Raw genomic sequence first — 20896 nt, 5'->3', positions numbered from 1 at the left:
TAAACTGTGCTGTACCATCTAGGACACAGATTCACTACAGTATCGTAATCTTGAAATCAAGTGCTATTACTGTTAATGCCATTGATCCCAATGATAAACTCCTGACAGGAGCTGGAAAGCTGGAGTAATTTAAAGGAGCTAGTGTGAGGCTATGACGTGAGGTTCAGTTCGTAATAACTGCATGTATCCTCCTTATTCTGCTATATTCACTTACAGACTGTAAAATGCCGTGTCACTTCCGCACTACATACTCTTGTGTAAGAGCTAGAGTTGCTTGCACCATGTGTTATGAGCTAACAGATATGTTTGTCTCGCTTCCTTTGGTTTTCTGTCACCGTCTTCTTTCTGCTGAATGAGTATTCTCACTTGGCAGAGTGTGTCGTAATGTGCCAATTGCCGGGACCACTTGCGACATACTGGCTCGCTTCCTGCTTAATGAGTTTCAATAAAAGTTTCTAATTTATTACCCCTTATTATTCTGTGCTGTAACAATATCATCCATAGAAATAAACGAACGCTAGAGCTAAATGTTCCATATACACCAGTGTAATTACAGGTAGAACATCAGCTTAGTTGAATAAAACGGAGGTAGGCAGTGGACAGTGCCATTGTCGAAGGAACCTTGTCGATGTACAGCTGAAATTGATTAGTGAAATCACGTTAAGGATAAAGCAGGATGGTCACATGGGAATTTAAATCGTATTGTGTCCGTGTAGTGAAGCTGGCCACGGCGCAAGACGCAAATTGCTTGCATAAAAGAAAATTATCTCAGGTCATGTAGACCAATCACTGATAATAAGCAATTTTGACATTGGTTAAGACCTATACTCTGCATTGTGTGTAAGAATACTACTACCCCCAAGGAAGTGTGACAGGGCCCTTAACGGTGTACAGTATATTTTGATGATTTAGTTGATAACGTTATGAATTCCCCGAGGCTAGATTATCTACAGGAAGGATGTGAAATGTATGAAGAACTGCGGAGGGAAGAGGAATGGTGCAGGAACAGGCAGTTGAACCTGAACGTAAATAAATGTGACATACTGCACATAGACAGGCGAAAGAATCTACTAATTTCCGATTTCATTATTGGCAACAAGAGATGAATACACTAAGCAGATTCAGAAGGATGTAGGTTGCAGTAGGTACTGGGAGATGAAGAACCTTGCACAGGATAGAGTAGCATGGAGAGCTGCATCAAACCAGTCTCAGGACTGAAGACCACAACAACAACAAGTCGCTAGAAACCGTAAATACCGAAAAATACCTTGGGTAACTATCCGGAATGACATAAAGTGGAATTACAGCAGAAGACATATTGTAGGAAAGAAGATGCCAGGGTAAGATTCATTGGCAACATCTTAATAAAATGCAATTTTTCGACGAAAGAAGTGGATTACAAAACACTTGTAAATCCGATCCTTGAGTACTGCTGATCAATCTGGTACACTTATTAGATTGGGTCCATGTAAAAGATAAAGAAAATCAAACGAAGAGCTGTGCTTTTCGTCATAGGATGGTTGAGTCCGCAAGAGACCGTTACAGAAATGCTTAACAAACTCCGCTGGCAGACGCTGCAAGAGAGACATTGTGTGTCACTGAAAGTTTCACTGTAAAAATTCCGAGAGAGCACATTTCGGGAAGAATCATTATGCATATCGCTTACTCCCACATACGCATTGTGATATGTTACCGACAACCATTCGCGAATAGAGAAGGGGGGAAGATAGTGGAACCAGAAGTATCTTCCGCTACATACTAATGTGGCTTACGGAGTATGGGTTTAGTTGTAGATAAGTGAGCAGTATTACGCATTATGGGTGCCCATTTTTCCACTTATCTTTGTGTGCATGCGCTGTAATCGTTTCTCGTATTACCGAGCAGCGGATGTTTTTGTTCGCCAAGAAATGAAGCAATGTTCTCTATTTGTGCTTCCTCTTTGTTTCTCATTCTCTACAGCGTTGTTGGGCACCTAGACGTTTCCAACCTTTGGTTTTGTTCCTCTAAGTACTCAGTTGGCTTCCATCCACCTCGTTAGCGTCCGGGAGGTTATACACAAACTATATAGTTTGTATCTAGTGCCCTTCCGTAAGAGAGAGAGAGAGAGAGGGATTTATTGGTCAGTCTGCAATTCCCGAACGGTTAGGAGCAAATGGAGAAAGACAAACTTCCAGCGATGGCAAGTCGATTGCTTGAATCAGCGCCAAACATTTTCACAGGGCCCCTACGAGAGGCGTTAATTTTGGGATTCGATAGGATACTCGCAGGAGACTCAGGGGACTTCAGCGTCTGAATAAACTTAAGTATTTTCTTCAGACTAACTAGTCACTACAGGCTAATTCTAAGTACTAGAAAAGCAAAGGATGGGACGCACTAGAAAAGCAAAGGATGCGACGGGTTGCGCAACGGAAGTCAGTGTCTGAGTCCGTGGGTTGAGAGCTAACAGAAGCAGCAATCACCAACTGCATTGTAAAATACAAATATTGAGAGCAGCACTCCAAGTGAGAAAAACAGGTTTGTCGGAGCTTTCCCGAAGCTGCCGACGAGTGACAAGTGTAAGTGGGGTGCCAACAGTTTGACTGAGAATTCTATTGAATGCAAAAACCTGGGTTTTTAAAGGATTGTGGAAACGCACTATTTCTTCCTATCTATAGTCCACCCGCCAACTGGCACTTTAAGGACATCGGCCAATCTGATGTGCGGCTCTGCACCTCCAGGGCGCCTTTGATCACAGTAAGATCCCTCCCCTCTGCTATCTGTAGATAGGGATGTCCCTGGTTTTTACAGTAACAAACAAGTATGACAGAAACAACGTTCAGCTGAAAGCTAAACATCACTGTCCGTCCTCTTATGGCTAGTAACAACGGTGTTTTACGTCACATGGCCCCTCCGTGAGGCCTCTAGCGAGTGAGGACTGCTGTTACAGCAGTTTTACTCATTTCCAATCTCACTCTAACCAGTGTAAAATCACTGACGTTGCTTGTTTCCAGGAGGAAGTATCAAGCTTGTTTTCTGTGCTGAGACGTGCCTGATTGCTACCATTGTCTACTAAGACACTTTAAAACAGCTTCTAGGTAGTGAATGAAGTTATCAGTCAATTCTCTGAAGTGAAACCTATACCCTGGACCAGGCTTCTGTCGTTACTATTTACAGTTGGTCACCTAAACGGTGTCCACCCCCTGTGGCTGAGTGGTCAGCGCTACGGAAGGTCAATCCTAAGAGCCCGGGTTTGATTCCCGGCTGTGTCGGAGATTTTATCCGCTCAGGGACTGGGGCGTTGTGTTGTCCTAATCATCATCGTTTCATCCCCATCGACGAGTAAGGCGCCGAAGTGGCGTCAAATCGAAAGACTTGCACCCGGCGAACGGTCTACCCGACGGGAGGCCCTAGTCACGCGACATTTACATTTATTTACCTAAACGATAACACTTCTGCCTGCTCTCCGCATTGTGTCTCTGATTTCCTATCTTGGAGTGCTCTTTCTGTCTTCCGACAGCCTTCAGCTTAACAACGTATTAGGTTTACAACTTTGCTTCCGCCGTTCTGCAAACAGATGACAGTAGCGGCAAGTGTTGGTGCAGGTGGTACGTCGTAAGTATCATAAAATAAGCTCAAGTACTTGTAAACATAACGCCATCAAAATATTAGTCGATTTCTCATTGCACCATTAAATCAATTTCTATTGAATATGTCAACTTAAGTTCCCAATTCTCGTTATTTCCGTGTAGTTTTAATTTTCTGCTTTATCATGAAGCAATCTGCAGCCGAGGCTCATAAAATGCTGGGTAAGATCTATGGTGAGGCACCTCTTAGTGAAAGAACCAGCTGAGATTGGATTCAGTGCTTCAATAACGGTGATTTTGACGTCAAAGACTGGGATAGCGGTGGAAGAAAAAAGGTTTTCGAAGCTACTGAAACCGGTGGAAACAATCACAGGAGATCGTTATCGAAAGCAGTTGATGCTACTGAGTCGAGCACTGAAAGACAAAAGGCTGCTGTACAAAGATTGACATGAAAAGGTGAGTTTGTAGCATGACAATGCTCGATTTCATGTTGCAAATCCCGCCAAAATATAAGTGAAATGGGAAGCCCTATCCTCCCCCCCCCCCCCCCCCCCCGCCGTATCCATCAAACATAGCTCGACCTGACTACCACCTATTCAGATCAATGACACACGGTCTGTCTGATCAGCACTTCCGGTCATATGAACAAGTGCTAAATTGAATCGATTCTTGGATCTCCTCAAAATGCGCCCAGACTTTCCGCCGCGGCGTTCATATATTGTCCGAAACATGGGAGAAAGTAGTGGCCAGCGATAGCCAATGCTTTTCATCCTAAATGTTGTGTATGACAAGTGTTTATCAAAAAATGAACTAAGGCTGTTCGAGGTGAACAGCAAATTTCTCGACTTTGGTGAGGGGTGACAAGATCACCTTGAAGATAACAGCGATCCAGTGTTTAAGAATACGTGGAAACCAAAACAGTCTTTTAGCGCAAATTTGTTAGCAATGATTGGCATTGTCACAAAATATGAAACCATGATAACACTGGGATGAACACTGATGCCCCGTGATGCAGTGCCGTCGTTGGCACATTGTGCTTACAGCTGCAGTGATGATGATGATGTTTGGTTTGTGGGGCGCTCAACTGCGTGGTTATCAGCGCCCGTACAATTTCCCAACCTTTGCTCAGTCCAATTTCGCCACTTTCCTGGATGATGATGAAATGATGAGGACAACACGAACACCCAGTCATCTCGAGGCAGGTGAAAATCCCTGACCCCGCCGGGAATCGAACCCGGAACCCCGTGCTCGGGAAGCGAAAACGCTACCGCGAGACCACGAGCGGCGGACATACAGCTGCAGTACAAACAGCTAAGGAGGTTTGGCCACTAGGTATCGTTGATCGTATGCACAGTTTACTATGATGCATTAGAAGGCTGCAAACAGGACGTTAATATAAGCAGAAACAGGATGAGTTCAAATGTAATTTTAAAAAAAGATAAAGTGGCTTCAGCATAATATTAGCTGACACATTAATGCCAGCTCTCAAATAGGTGTCTATGCCGCATATAGCCCATACTGAAATTAACTCAGAGCAGGGCACCGAGACATGAAAAAACTACAGACACGACGGGCTCGTGAAAACAAGCCCAAGAAGACGCACACCAGCGAGTAAGACCATTAGAAATACAGTACTGGCCATTAAAATTGCTACACCACGAAGATGACGTGCTACAGACGCGAAATTTAACCGACAGGAACAAGATGTTGTGATATGCAAATGATTAGCTATTCAGAGCATTCACACAATGTTGGCGCCGATGGCGACACCTACAACGAGCTGACATAAGGAAAGTTTCCAACCGATTTCTCATATACAAACAGTAGTTGACTAGCGTTGCCTGGTGAAACGTTGTTGTGGTGCCTCGTGAAAGGAGGAGAAATGCGTACCATCACGTTTCCGAATTTGATAAAGGTAGGATTGTAGCCTATCGCGATTGCGGTTTATCGTATCGCGACATTGCTGCTCGCGTTGGTCGAGATCCAATTACTGTTAGCAGCAAATGGAATCGGTGGGTTCAGGAGGGTAATACGGAACGCCGTGCTGGATCCCAACGACCTCGTATCACTAGCAGTCGAGATGACAGACATCTTATCCGCATGGCTGTAACGGATCGTGCAGCCACGTCTCGATCCGTGAGTCAACAGATAGGGATGTTAGCAAGACAACAACCATCTTCAGAACAGTTCGACGACGTTTGCAGCAGCATGGACTATCAGCTCGGAGACCATGGCTGCGGTTACCCTTGACGCTGCATCACAGACAAGAGAGCCTGCGATGGTGTACTCAACGACGAACCTGGGTGCACGAATGACAAAACGTCATTTTTTCGGATGAATCCAGGTTCTGTTTACAGCATCATGATGGTCGCATCAGTGTTTGGCGACTTCGCGGAGAACGCACATTGAAAGCGTGTGTTTCGTCATCGCCATACTGGCGTATCACCCAGCGTGATGGTATGGGGTGCCATTGGTTACACGTCTCGGTGACCTCTTGTTCGCATTGGCAGCACTTTGAACAGTGGACGTTACATTTCAGAAGTGTTACGACCCGTGCCTCTACCCTTCATTCGATCGTTGCGAAACCGTACATTTCAGCAGGATAATGCACGACCGCATGTTGCAGGTCCTGTACGGGCCCTTCTGGATACAGAAAAAGTCTGACTGCTGCCCTGGCCAGCACATTCTCCAGATCTGTCACCAACTGAAAACGTCTGGTCAATGGTGACCGAGCAATTGGCTCGTCACAATACGCCAGTCACTACTCTTGACGAACTGTGGTATCATGTTGAAGCTGCTTGGGCAGCTATACCTGTACACACCATCCAAGCTCTGTTTGACACAATGCCAGGCGTATCAAGGCCGTTATTACGGCCAGAGGTGGTTGTTCTGGGTACTGATTTCTCAGGATCTATGCACCCAAATTGCGTGAAAATGTAATCACATGTCAGTTCTAGTATAATATATTTGTCCAATGAATACCCGTTTATCATCTGCATTTCTTCTTGGTGTAGCAATTTTAATGGCCAGTAGTGTACTATAAGGGCCCTCAAATGAAAACGAGACAGATGAGGAAAAAGTAAGTAAACTGTTTATTATTTCAAAAGTAATCGTCATAGATGTTAATACATATATCCCACTATGAACAAGACGGTCAGTGCCTTCATGGAAAAATGTTTGCGGTTGCGTACGAAACCGTGATTGTACCTACGCGTTCGTCTCTTCGTACGAAGCAAATCACCGGCACGAATGTCTTTCTTCACGGCTCCAGAAGTACGGAAATCGTATGGGGAGAAATCAGGACTGTATGGAGTATGTGTAACGGCTTTCCAGCGAAACTTTTGCAGCGTACTCGAAACAGCCTTGGCAATTTATGGGCGAGCATTTTGTTAGCATGTTGTTTCCACTATGCTGCAGAAGTTGCACTGGAGAGTCCATACACATCCTCCATACAGTCCCGATCACTCCCCATACGATTTGCATACTTTCGTGGCCGTGGATTTGCTTCAGTCGAAGAGGTGCACGCCTGAGTAGTCATTTTTTCGTAGGTAAGCGCAAACATTTTTCCATGAAGACACTGACCGGCATCTTTCACAATGGGATAACATATTAGCAGTTATGGCGAGTACTTTTGAAATAATTGACAGTTTACTTACTCTTTTCCCATCTGTCTCGTTCTCATATGACTGCCCCTTATATCATTAAATTTCAACGGGAATTTACAGAAAACCAGATTTTAAAACTAAAGCGAAGACGAAGGTTCGTTTCGAGGAGTAAGAAGAGATTTATCAACGTCCCAAAACGACACGCCAATGTCGTTGACAACCTCACAAAAGCGATGTTAACGGTAGCCTCTTGTAAGCTGTCAACCTGGTGATCGATACGCGTAGACATGTAATTACCAGAGACGTTAATGAGGCTGTGGAGGCGGTGAGCAGTGCGCAGGTGCGGCAGCGGGGGCGGGCAGCGGGGGCGGCCGGCGTGGGTCGGCGTCTGCCGGCGTATCGACGGCAGTGGGTCCGCTGCCGCTATGTCGCTTGGCTGGCGCCATGAGCCTCATCGCAGGTAAGGCGCTACCACGCACCAATCGCCCTCTGACAACGCTCTTACTAGCGGCAGTTCACGTCTACTGCTTCTGTAATTCTCCATAGCTGGCAGCTTTTGCGTCTCTACGTGCTTTGGCGCACGAGACTGACCAATTAGCTACTTTAGTCATTTAAGAAAGTGAATCGCCGTTGTAAGAGTGCAAGTAAATGGGCTTTATTTTAGCTGGAAACGACGCAATTCACGATCCACCTGAAGTCTAAGTCCTTGCTTAAGGCTGTCATTCTCTTGCTGTCACCATACATCGCTTCAGCACATCTTATTGGCTTTGTTCGTGCGTGGGCATGTGTCACGTGTATTTACACGTGTCACCAGTCTTATCATTATTTTCTTGTCTGAAGTGTAAGGTAACAAACGCCGTAATGTCGTCATAAATACCGGTAGGCCATCATAATCTCACCCAGTAACCTTACCATTACCCTGTGTTTGTGAACAGTGTAAAATGTCAAGACTGTCAGTAATTGCACACTATTCGGAACGATGTAATCCTGTGGAGCGACACACATCGGCGCAGCACTGTAGTTGATGATGGGAATTAAATCGGCAGTGCCCTTTCGAAGGAACGAATCCGGCATTTTCCTTCAGCGGTTTAGGGAAATCAAGGAAAACCTAAATCCAGATGGCCGGACGGGGATGTGAATCTTAACGAAATGTAACTCATCCACGAAGGGAGCGGCTTATAAGGCGCTTGTTCGTCTGATTCCTGAGTATTGTTCATCACTATGAGAACCTTACCAGGTAGGAATGATAGAAGAGGCAGACAAGCTCTAACGATGAGCGGCGCGGGAGCATTACCGAGTTGCTCAACAAACTCCATTGGCAGTCTAGAATTAAATTTTCACTCTACAGCGGAGTGTGCGCTGATATGAAACTTCCTGGCAGATTAAAACTGTGTGCCGGACCGAGACTCAAACTCGGGACCTTTGCCTTTCGCGGGCAAGTGCTCCACCGACTGAGCTACCCAAGCACGACTCACGCCCCGTCCTCACAGCTTTAATTCCACCAGTGCCTCATCTCCTACCTTCCAAACCTCACAGAAGCTCTCCTGCGAACCTTGCAGAACTAGCACTCCTGGAAGAGCGGATATTGCGGAGACGTGGCTTAGCCACTGCCTGGGGGATGTTTCTAGAATGAAATTTTCACTCTACAGCTGATATGCCCGCGAAAGGCAAAGTTCCCGAGTTCGAGTCTCGGTCCGGCACACAGTTTTAATCTGCCAGGAAGTTTCCATTGGCAGTCGTTACAAGAGGGGTGTTGGGTATCACGGAGAGGTTTTCTACTGAAATTTCGAGACAGCACTTTCCAGTAAGAATCTCACAACATTTTAATTCCTCCCACATACGTCTCGCGTAATGATCACGACGAAAAAATTCGAGAAATTAAAGCCAATACGGAGGCTCACTGACAATCATTCTTCCCAACCGCCATTCACGAGTGGAACAGGGAAGGAGGGATCAGTTAGTGGAACCAGAATTATTCTCCGCCACGCACCGTTAGGTGGTTTACGGATGTTGTTGATGTAGATGTAGATGTTGATATAGATGTAGTTGAAACGTCGCCCTCCAGAGTGGGAATCTAGTCGTTACACCAGAAACTGCAAGTATGTTGACTGTTTTGTCAGACGCGGGTTCTCGTTGACCTATTGGGTCGCACTCTGACCTTCTCGTCTCTCGGCTTCTCCTTTATGAATTATTCAGCTGCCACTTCCGTTTATTCTCTCAAACTGCCAGAAGACGATGCTACAGCACTGATTCACAGCAACCGTGCCTTCTGTTTTCGAGAACGTCACCACCATCAAGTACGTATACAGTGTGTTAAAAAAGTATTCCATATTTTTAGAGGAGGAAGTATGAACCAAAACGAGGCAAAAATGTCGAGTAAACATGGGTTCTAAAATGCATACCTTAATAGCTACTGCGAATCACGTATCTTCTTGTACAAGTTCTTTGCTATTACGAAGGACCTGCAGAATGCAATAAACAAACGGGGACACATTCCTCAGTTATTTTCTGTGGTTACAGCATGCAGTAGCCGGCCGGAGTGGCCGTGCGCTTCTAGGCACTACAGTCTGGAACCCAGCGACCGCTACGGTCGCAGGTTCGAATCCTGCCTCGGGCATGGATGTGTGTGATGTCCTTAGGTTAGTTAGGTTTAATTAGTTCTAAGTTCTAGGCGACTGATGATCTCAGAAGTTAAGTCGCATAGTGCTCAAAGCCATTTTTGAGCATGCAGTAAACATCTGCCAGCGTTCCGTCACAATATCAGCCTACCAGAAGGCAACTCTCCCAGTGGCTGTTACAAAGATGTGGTGAAGATCCACTTGTCGCAACAAAGATACTGTTCGCAGACGAGGCTTGTTTCACACTAGATAAAATTATCAATTTTCATAACCAGCATGTGTGAGCTGATGCAAATCCACACGCAGTTGATGTAGCATGATATCAGCGCCGATTTTCAATTATTGTGCGAGAGGAATTATTGGTGACAGACTAATAGGACACAACATACGACCAAACAGGCTGACTGGTGCGAGGTATCTTCAGTTTCTGCCAAACGACTTGTCTGTCCTGATAGGGGAGGTATCATTCCAACAACTACTGGAGATGTGGTTCGTGCATTATGGAGCACCAGCACATTTCCAAAAATGGTTCAAATGGCTCCGAGTACTATGCGACTTAACTTCTGAGGTCATCAGACCCCTAGAACTTAGAACTAATTAAACCTAACTAACCTAAGAACATCACACACATCCATGCCCGAGGCAGGATTCGAACCTGCGACCGTAGTGGTCGCTCGGTTCCAGATTGTAGCGCCTAGAACCGCACGGCCACTCCGGCCGGCCCAGCACATTTTCACCCAAATGTCCCAGGATACCTCACACAGGCATTCATTGGGCAATATACTGATCGGGGAGGCTCAGCACGTTGGCCAACTCGTTCGCCCTATCTTAATCCTGTGGAGTCTTGCTTGTGGGGGACCTTGAAATCTTTGGTGTACGCAAACTCCATCAATGATTTACAAACACTAAAGGAACGCATCATCAGTGCCAGCCACCTGATATGTGACTACTCTGGAGTTTTCAGAGTGTGAGTGCTTCCCTAAGACAGAGGACTGAAGCACGCTTTTCTGTGATGATCAACACATTTACCACCTCTTTTAGCTTTGGCTCAAAAGTGCTGGTCGTATGTAATAGCAAGTAGATTATATACGAAGCTTCGATGTTTCACAGTAACAGAATAATGTGTTTTCATTTGCTTACTGCATTCTGTAGCTCGTACATAATAGCAAAGGAATTGCAGTAGAAGAGATGTGTTGCAGTGCAGCGAATACGAACAAGCGCATTTAGAGCACATGTTTACTTGACATACTTTGCTTATTTTTGTCCATACTATCACCTCTCAAAATATGGAATACTTTTTAACACTCCGTATACACCACCATAACCCTACCCAAAGATATTACAAGAGCGTGCTGAAAAGTAATGGCTCCGAATTTTTTATCTGAAATCTTTTAAGGCGTTTTTAAATTAAACAAAGGTTATTACATTCTACACCTTTATTCTTCATGTCTACATATTCACTTCTCAACATAGTCACCCTGGCGACGAACACGTTTCTCCCGAGACACCATTTTGTTGATACCGTCACTGTAGAACGTTTGACTTTGTTCACGGAACCACAGCCTCAACTCAGCTTGCACCTCTTCATCACTATGAAAGCGAAGTTCTCGAAGTTTTGTAAACAGATGAAAATCGAATGGGGTCAAGTCGGAACTGTATGGATGATGATCGATGACAGTAAAACCGAAGGCGTCAAATTCTTGCAGATATCGCACCTCTCGTGTGTGGTCTGATATTGTCATGATGAAGGAAAGGATACTTTAAGTGTGGAAGAACTATTAGAATTGGAAACCCAATTATAGTAGCCCGCTGTTTCACACACACACACACACACACACACACACACACACACCGGTATCGTTACGTTACAAACCACCAAGCTAAACGCTACAATTCGGAGCCGTCTAGCCGCAGAGGACTGCAAATGAGTAGACATGGAAAATAAAGAAGTAGGATGTTAATAACCTTTGTTTTATTTGAACAGCTTTAAGAGTTTCCACATAAAAAAATTGGAGGCATTGCTTTTCAGCATGCCTTCGTACCACTACACTGTGTTAGTGAAGGGTACAAGGCGTAATTGATGAACGTTGATTACACTAGGAATTGCAAGTATGCTGACTGTGTTGTTAGACGTAGGTCTCCACTGAACCACTGGGTCGCACTCAGACCCTCTTAGCTACTGCCTTCCCTATTGAGGACTATTCAGTTTCCGATTTCGATGCTTCTCTCTGATTGTTAATAGCCGATGCTACAACACTTGTTAATGACAACGCTGCCCACTGTTTTTGAGAACATCAGTAGAAGTATATACAGGGTGAGTCACTAACTATTGCCACCTAGAATAACTCCGAAAGTATGATGTGGTGTCACCGCCAGACTAGGTGGTAGCCTTTAAATCGGCCGCGGTCCGCTAGTATACGACGGACCCGCGTGTCGCCACTGTCAGTGACTGCAGACCGGGCGCTGCCACACGGCAGGTCTAGAGAGACTTCCTAGCACTCGCCCCAGTTGTACAGCCGACGTGGATAGCAATGGTTCACTGACAAATTACGCTCTCATTTGCCGAGACGATAGTTAGCATAGCCTTCAACTACGTCATTTGCTACGACCTAGCAAGGCGCCATAGCATTTGATATTTATCTTGTGAAGCCTGTACAGTCAGACCGATGTTCTCCAATTATGGATTAAAGTTAAGTATTCCAGAAGCTATGTACTATTTTTGGCTACTATAATTCCTTGTCATTTTCCAGACCTCACGCCAGCCTGCGTGAGCTTAAACGCGTGCCTTTCGGCTTCCTCCAAACTCCGTGAATTGGTTCCTGCCAATTCACAACATATGATAGTAGCTGAAAAATTTGTGGGACAAATGTAGCGTGGGACAACGGGAGCCATCATATGATGTTGGTTTTTTGTTGCTAGGTGGGGTCGCTTCAGAGATATGAAGGTCAACTTTTTTTTTAAATGGGATGCTATAAATTGTTACTCATTTTCTGATAGCGGCTATCGAAACGAATCCAACGATGTGCAACAGTAAGGTCTTTGAAGGTCAACGAAGGTCACAAAGGTGACATGAACGTCAATTTACAGAAGGTATCAATGCAGAGCTGCAATCTTATCATGGTTTTAATAGTATTCCTTATCACATCGGCACTTGTCGAAGCACATACTCTGACAATTCTCTCTCGTATATCGTGCAAATAGCAAATATTCGCCGAATACAGCGTATCCATCAAACGTGCCACTATCAGAAAATAAATACCAAACTATAACATCCCATTAAAAAAAAAAGTTGACCTTCATATCTCTGAGCGACCCCACCTAGCAATAAAAAACCGACATCATGTGATGGCACCCTTTTTCCCATGCAACATTAGTCCCACAAACTTTTCAGCTACTATCATACTTTCGGAGTTATTCTAGGTGACAATAGTTAGTGACTCACTCTGTATATAGTTGATATATCTGAATCGGTTCATACACTCCTGGAAATTGAAATAAGAACACCGTGAATTCATTGTCCCAGGAAGGGGAAACTTTATTGGCACATTCCTGGGGTCAGATACATCACATGATCACACTGACAGAACCACAGGCACATAGACACAGGCAACAGAGCATGCACAATGTCGGCACTAGTACAGTGTATATCCACCTTTCGCAGCAATGCAGGCTGCTATTCTCCCATGGAGACGATCGTAGAGATGCTGGATGTAGTCCTGTGGAACGGCTTGCCATGCCATTTCCACCTGGCGCCTCAGTTGGACCAGCGTTCGTGCTGGACGTGCAGACCGCGTGAGACGACGCTTCATCCAGTCCCAAACATGCTCAATGGGGGACAGATCCGGAGATCTTGCTGGCCAGGGTAGTTGACTTACACCTTCTAGAGCACGTTGGGTGGCACGGGATACATGCGGACGTGCATTGTCCTGTTGGAACAGCAAGTTCCCTTGCCGGTCTAGGAATGGTAGAACGATGGGTTCGATGACGGTTTGGATGTACCGTGCACTATTCAGTGTCCCCTCGACGATCACCAGTGGTGTACGGCCAGTGTAGGAGATCGCTCCCCACACCATGATGCCGGGTGTTGGCCCTGTGTGCCTCGGTCGTATGCAGTCCTGATTGTGGCGCTCACCTGCACGGCGCCAAACACACATACGACCATCATTGGCACCAAGGCAGAAGCGACTCTCATCGCTGAAGACGACACGTCTCCATTCGTCCCTCCATTCACGCCTGTCGCGACACCACTGGAGGCGGGCTGCACGATGTTGGGGCGTGAGCGGAACAGGCCTAACGGTGTGCGGGACCGTAGCCCAGCTTCATGGAGACGGTTGCGAATGGTCCTCGCCGATACCCCAGGAGCAACAGTGTCCCTAATTTGCTGGGAAGTGGCGGTGCGGTCCCCTACGGCACTGCGTAGGATCCTACGGTCTTGGCGTGCATCCGTGCGTCGCTGCGGTCCGGTCCCAGGTCGACGGGCACGTGCACCTTCCGCCGACCACTGGCGACAACATCGATGTACTGTGGAGACCTCACGCCCCACGTGTTGAGCAATTCGGCGGTACGTCCACCCGGCCTCCCGCATGCCCACTATACGCCCTCGCTCAAAGTCCGTCAACTGCACATACGGTTCACGTCCACGCTGTCGCGGCATGCTACCAGTGTTAAAGACTGCGATGGAGCTCCGTATGCCACGGCAAACTGGCTGACACTGACGGCGGCGGTGCACAAATGCTGCGCAGCTAGCGCCATTCGACGGCCAACACCGCGGTTCCTGGTGTGTCCGCAGTGCCGTGCGTGTGATCATTGCTTGTACAGCCCTCTCGCAGTGTCCGGAGCAAGTATGGTGGGTCTGACACACCGGTGTCAATGTGTTCTTTTTTCCATTTCCAGGAGTGTATGTTGGAATGGGGCAATACCATGTATAAGGGGTAGTCAAATGAAAACCAATACCCGCCGCAACGGGGCCATGGAATGATTCCATTGAAAATAATCATCACACGCCTTAACGCGTTTACCCCACTGGGAGACGAGACGATCAATTCCTGTTTACTAGAACGTGGTCGGCAGCTGACGAATTCACAAAATGGATCAAATGGCTCTGAGTACTATGGGACTTAACATCTGAGGTCATCAGTCCCCTAGAACTTAGAACTACTTAAACCCAACTAACCTAAGGACGTCACACACATCCATGCCAGAGGCAGAATTCGAACCTGCGACTGTAGCGGTCGAGCGTTTCCAGACTGAAGCTCCTAGAGCCGCTCGGTCACACCAGCAGGCGACGAATTCACAACCGCACCCTCCCTTGCACTTCCTCATCCTATTGAAACGGACGTCAACGCATGTCCTTCAGGTCGCCAAAGATGTGAAAATCACACGCTAAAACATACGTGCTGTACGGAGAATGTTGCGGTATTTTCATATGCATATATTTGCGGTATGCTTCATAGCGCTGCGTATTGATTGTGGTTCCACGTTCGAGGAACTCGACGAAGAGAAGGCCCCTGCAGTCGAAGAACTGGTGTGAACAGCTTCAGATTTCTTCGGCGGGTGAGATGTGGAACTTCTCGACTGTTGGGTTTCCCGTTTGCCCTCAGGCCCGAAATGCTGTCGGATGGAACCATCGTGTTGCACGAGAACGCCCGCCCCACACTGTCAATCGGACGAAAGCTACCCTTCAGCGATATGGTTGGGAAACACCGCAACATCCTCCGTACAGCCCGGATCTTTCACCGTGTGATTTCCACATCTTTAGCGACCTCAAGAACGTCATGCGTGGATGTCGGCTTCAGGCGGAAAAGGAAATGCGAGCGTGGGTGCAGTTGCGGATCCGCCAGCGGCCGATCGCGCTTTACGAAACAAGAATTGATTGTCTAGCCTGCTAGTGAAATAAATGTCTTAACGGTTGTGGTATTTACTTTTGTTTGGAACTGTTCGATGATCCGGTTGTGGCTGGTGTTCGGTTTTCATTTGACTGCCCCGCGTACCACCACTGTGAAAGAAAGAGTCATATAGCATTATTGGCTGAGATCACGCGGAGGATAGCAGCCTCCTATTCGCAAAGGGTTTTCTTCCTTCGTGTACCATTGCCACTTACCTCATGGTGTGTGAGTTGCGTCTTTACTGTATCTGTTAAGTGTAGGTTGCTGTACTGGATTGCCGGCCGGAGTGGCCGAGCGGTTCTAGGCGCTACAGTCTGGACCCGCGCGACCGCTACGGTCGCAGGTTCGAATCCTACCTCGGGTATGGATGTTTGTGATGTCCTTAGGTTAGTTAGGTTTAGTTAGTTCTAAGTTCTAGGGGACTGATGACCTCAGCAGTTAAGTCCCAATATAAGCGACGAAAATTTCTTCCATCAGTACGGTTCGAATTGGCTGCCTCCTAGCTGAACGTCCCGAACGCCAGTATATAGGCGAGCGTTAACGACCTCGGCTAAAGATGCGTGTTATCTCCAGTAAGACATCGCATATCATGTCATTACATTCGAATCATCCTCCTAACTAAAAAGGTACTTATTTTTCATGAGCCGCCCTTCAAACAGTAATTTGCACACAGACTGTCTACTTAGTCTTTTGTGAAACTTTCTCAGCGCTACTGCTAGAAGATACTTTACCGAATGTACAGTCGGACTGATTGTTTCTACGAATAACCTAGTCATCTTCATCACGCCCTGAAAACAAGGCTTTGGAACTGGTGGATGAAGTCTAGACAGCGAGCGCTGCCAAATTTATGGTTTTTGCAGGGCTTGGACAGAAATGAAAGTAAGAGAAGAGGGAGCTCCAGATGGCCAAGAATTTACAAAAAATGCGTTTTTGGCCTGACTCGGGAGAGGTATGAGCCATTTATGTTTGCGTAGTTGACACGCAGCGGTTGGAGCAGCAGGAAGACTTGTGATCGGTAATCCCAGGGTTGGGTTCCTATACGGAAACATTTTTTTTTATTTTAAGTTTTTACTTTACTTATACCGCAAATGAACTGAAAAAATCCTCAATTATTGCGTTTATTAATGTTTTCGTTACAGTACGAAAAGCCTAGGCAAAGTAAAATTTGGGATTGAAAATAAATTTCCAGGAAGGTACGTGAATTTCGTATGTAAAATTAGATTCTTTTATTATTTTACAGTTGATGATTTTCACGTGCTGGGAAGATATTCATCATAAAAACAGGGGAACCTACTGTTCATGTTCAGCTGCCGAGGGCTGCTCGCAGATAAAACGGTACAGAATACGAAGTTCTGTACGCTTTAATTAAAATCTCTACTTGAAAAGTTATTTTCAAAATCCTCGTGAAAACTGTAACTACAAACCTTTCTTGGAAATTATTTGCAATCCTAATTTTTCTTTTTCCTTTCCTCTTCATGCCTTTTATGCAGATTTTGACAGATACGCTATACTGCGCATTATTTCAGTTTATTTGCAGTGTAAGTGAAGTAAAAATTGAAAATAAAAAAGAAAAAGTTTCCGCGATTCTCGGATCACCGTTCTTTATTCTTACAGCTGATCCAACCACTGTCTGAAAACTACGCTAACATAAATGGCTCATGACTCGCACGACCCGCATCAAAATTGATATCGTTTTCTAAACGTTTGGCCATCTGGAGCTCCCAATCCGTCACTTTCATTTCTGCCCAGGTCCTGCGTATACGATAAATTTGGAAGAATCCATGATGATGAGTGGGAGCGATCCCTTTGTAAGACTGTCGCTAACAGCACGTGGCGAAGAAGACTAGGTCAGCTCAGAAAGCGTATTCTTCAGCTCGAATGGACAGCTCCAAAAGTATCTTCTATTACTATTAAGATTTCTAAGCGTTTCTATGAGCAATAAAAATAACGGAGAAACTCGATATCCAGAAATACCTCGGACTGCAAGTGTTTGTTTAGAAAAACATAATAAAGAAGAAATCACGTCGACGACTGTGGATAATTTTTTCTACACTAGGTTCTGGTCAACTGTTTTCTGTTTCGGTTCACAGGTTTACACATTGTTCTGCGAGGTATGTCGTGGTCCACACTTTCGTTGCGTATCACGCAGGAATGCCGATGTTCTGGTATAGTGGCTGTTGCTATGAGATTCGCCAACTAAGTCGTTATATTGATATACACATGTATTTCATACCGATAGAGACATTTGCAAACGTCCCTTATCGATAGGACGAAGCAGAATGGCAAAGATAAACTGAAAAAGATAGTTTTCCCGTCAGTTTTGCTGCAGTTGTTGGGTTGTTGGTGTTGATGGTGGTTCTTTCGAAAAGAGTGCTGAGACGAGAACGATAGCAGCACTTATATTCCTTCAGTCTCTTTTTTTCATGCTGACTTGGAATGGGCTCTACACACTCGAGCGGTACTCCGCAACCAGTCTTGATTCCTGTATACAACCATTTTAGCACTTTCTATAGAATTTTCAGAATCAAATATGAGATTCGAGATTCCTTTTTTTTCTAAATGAGTCGCTTCTATAATTAGTGTCACGAATTGCACACCACCCTCCAGTTTTATACAACGCAGAAACTCTTAACGTAACTGAATACGGTTTTTAGAACTCCATTGTCTATTGTTTTGCGAGTTCACTAAAAAATGGTTCAAATGGCCCTGAGCACTATGGGACTCAACATCTTAGGTTATAAGTCCCCTAGAACTTAGAACTACTTAAACCTAACTAACCTAAGGACATCACACACACCCATGCCCGAGGCAGGATTCGAACCTGCGACCGTAGCAGTCCCGCGGTTCCGGACTGCAGTGCCAGAACCGCTAGACCACCGCGGCCGGCTGCGAGTTCACTAACACTGATTAATACAACCATGCTTCGTGTCAGATTCATGAGAAGTCAAAACCTAGCTGACAAACAATAGTTGAACGAAGTGAAAATGACCGAAAAGAGAGCAATGAGAGAAGCGTTCATTGACTATGAAGTAAAATTTTGTGAACCGATTTGATTAAAAACCCTAAGTCGTTTTGGTCTTATGTAAAATCATTAAGCGGTTCGAACTTATATTCATTCTCTCAAAGACCATACTGGTACCGAAACAGAAGATAAGAGGGAGAATGCCGAAATTCTGAATTCGGTCTTCCGAAATAGTTTCACCGCGTAGATCGTAACACAGTCCCTCCTGTCAATCACCATACGAGCGTCGAAATTGCAGATATTGAGATAACCGGTCGCAGAACAGAAAAGCAATTACAGTCACTTAGTAGTGAAAAGGCTTCAGGACCAGATGAGGTACGTATAAGATTCTAAAAAGATTATGCGAAAGAACTTTCTCTCCTTGTAGCATCAGTTTATCATGTATCACTGGAGCAACGATGGCTACCTAGCGACTGGAAAAGGCGTAATCATTTCCGTTTTCAAGAAGAGCCGCAGAACGTGATGAGGAAGCAAGGAGGACGTAAAGAGCCACCAGCACAGCAAAAGAGGGCATTCCTGCCCAAAAGTACTCTACTAGTATCAAACATCGGCCTTAATTTGAGGAAGAAATTTATGAGAATGTACGTTTGGAGCACATCTTTGCATGGGAGTGTATCATGTGCTGTGGAAAATCCGGAAAAGAAGAGAATTGAAGCGTTTGAGATGTAACGTTACAGAAGGATGTAAAAAATAAGTGGAGTGATAAGAAAAGAAATGAGGAGTTCTCCGCATAATATGCGAGGAGAGGAACACGTGGAAGACAGTGGTAAGAGTAGGTGAAAAGCGCCACCACCGGCTGCGCAGTCAACGCCGTCTGGTCGAGCAATCCAGCAGCTGAGACGCCTATCAGACCCGCCCCAGCACTACACAGTCAACGGGAGGCAACGGTCTAACTTCTGCCAACACAAAATCAGCGGGCACAACCAGTGTCCCAAGTTCCTAGGGATTTTTACTATGTTGTTCCGACTGCTGCCACTTCAGTTGCTCAAAATTCATACGGGGTCAATGACGTCATTTGCAATTCCAAGATGTATTGGTATATTATGTGACATGTGCATGCCTGCTATCACTAACCTCGAAAGAACTGAAGAATCGTATTGTGAGATTGAATGAGAAGCGTTTCTTTAACCCTGGAACACAACAGTTACTGAGCAACCTAACATTTAAGTTAACTGGAACATTCACAATGTTTGTTCTAACAGGGGATACCCAAGTCATTATTAAAAGTAATATAAACTGGTTACTGTGAGGTTGGCAGAAGCTCAGTTACGTCGAGAATAGCATCTGTATGCAAGGATGTAATGCAATTCATTGAAATGAAAAACATGAATTTCGTGAAGTTATCTGTATAATAAATAATGAAATGCAGTGTAACGATGGACCCATAAACGCAGGAAATTATCCATTCGAGGTATGTGCCATTAGCCATTAACACACAAAAATGAAATACGACAGCAATTTTTTTTATCTACACTACATCTTACTAAACTCCGTCGCTGTTATTGAATGAAATATTGTTGAGGGGGACTCGTCATAAACACTTTAAAAATATATGATTATGAACGGTTTCGGGCCATTATGCCCAACTTCGGAAGACAAAACTTGCTTTAATACGATGCCAGTATCGCCGGCAGCTTGTAGCCTGCTCCTACACAACAAATAAAGTAGCCCTAAGTACATAAAAATTTTTATGCAGTACAGTAACAGAAGGAATCGTACACAAACAATGGTAGCCATCTGAAGATGTGCATACTGACTCGAAACCAGTCGTGTAAATAATATACAGTTCTTTTTAAATTATTTGAGGCTGATTGCGGTCTCCCTGAAGAATATTTAATAGTGTAACGTGTGTTCTGGTTGTATATCGGGCACCGAATCTTGTCTGCAGTAAGCATGGTTTTTACAGTCTAATGGATAACATCATATATCCACGAGTTACCATCGGTAATTTCAACGTCCATGGTGCTGTCTGGGGAAGTTGTAGAACGGGCCGCGCAAATGAGCTTCCGCTCAAAGCTACGTTTGAAAACAAATTCATAATTTTGAAAGATAGCACCTTCACTTGAATATCAAGACCAGGGGCAGCTCAGTCGACTGTGGAAGCGGTACTACGGTCTACTTTTTTTTTATCTCATTTTGTTCGCTTTTGCTCGTTGAATCTGCTCGGGGCGGACGTCGTAAGACATCCGTTTAAGTTCGTTGT

General features: G+C 45.2%; 1 protein-coding gene across 3 annotated transcripts in view; it reads left to right on the top strand.

Moving 5' to 3' along the window:
* LOC126184777 (uncharacterized) overlaps window positions 1-20896 on the top strand; it is a 397357-nt gene that overhangs the window by 237700 nt on the left and 138761 nt on the right. Inside the window, exon 1 of one of the 3 annotated variants that reach the window (XM_049927333.1) lies at window positions 7591-7628. The exons of the other annotated variants lie outside the window; for them this stretch is intronic. Within the exon in view, the coding sequence (XP_049783290.1) occupies window positions 7613-7628 (16 nt within the window). The 5' untranslated portion in view covers window positions 7591-7612. Of the gene's footprint in view, window positions 1-7590; window positions 7629-20896 lie in introns of those variants that run through there. 3 annotated transcript variants of the gene reach the window in all.

This window comes from Schistocerca cancellata, chromosome 4 (assembly GCF_023864275.1).
Source record: "Schistocerca cancellata isolate TAMUIC-IGC-003103 chromosome 4, iqSchCanc2.1, whole genome shotgun sequence".
NCBI lineage: Eukaryota > Metazoa > Arthropoda > Insecta > Orthoptera > Acrididae > Schistocerca > Schistocerca cancellata.
Note: the sequence above shows the minus strand (reverse complement) of the source record. Positions and strands in the feature narration are given on the sequence as shown.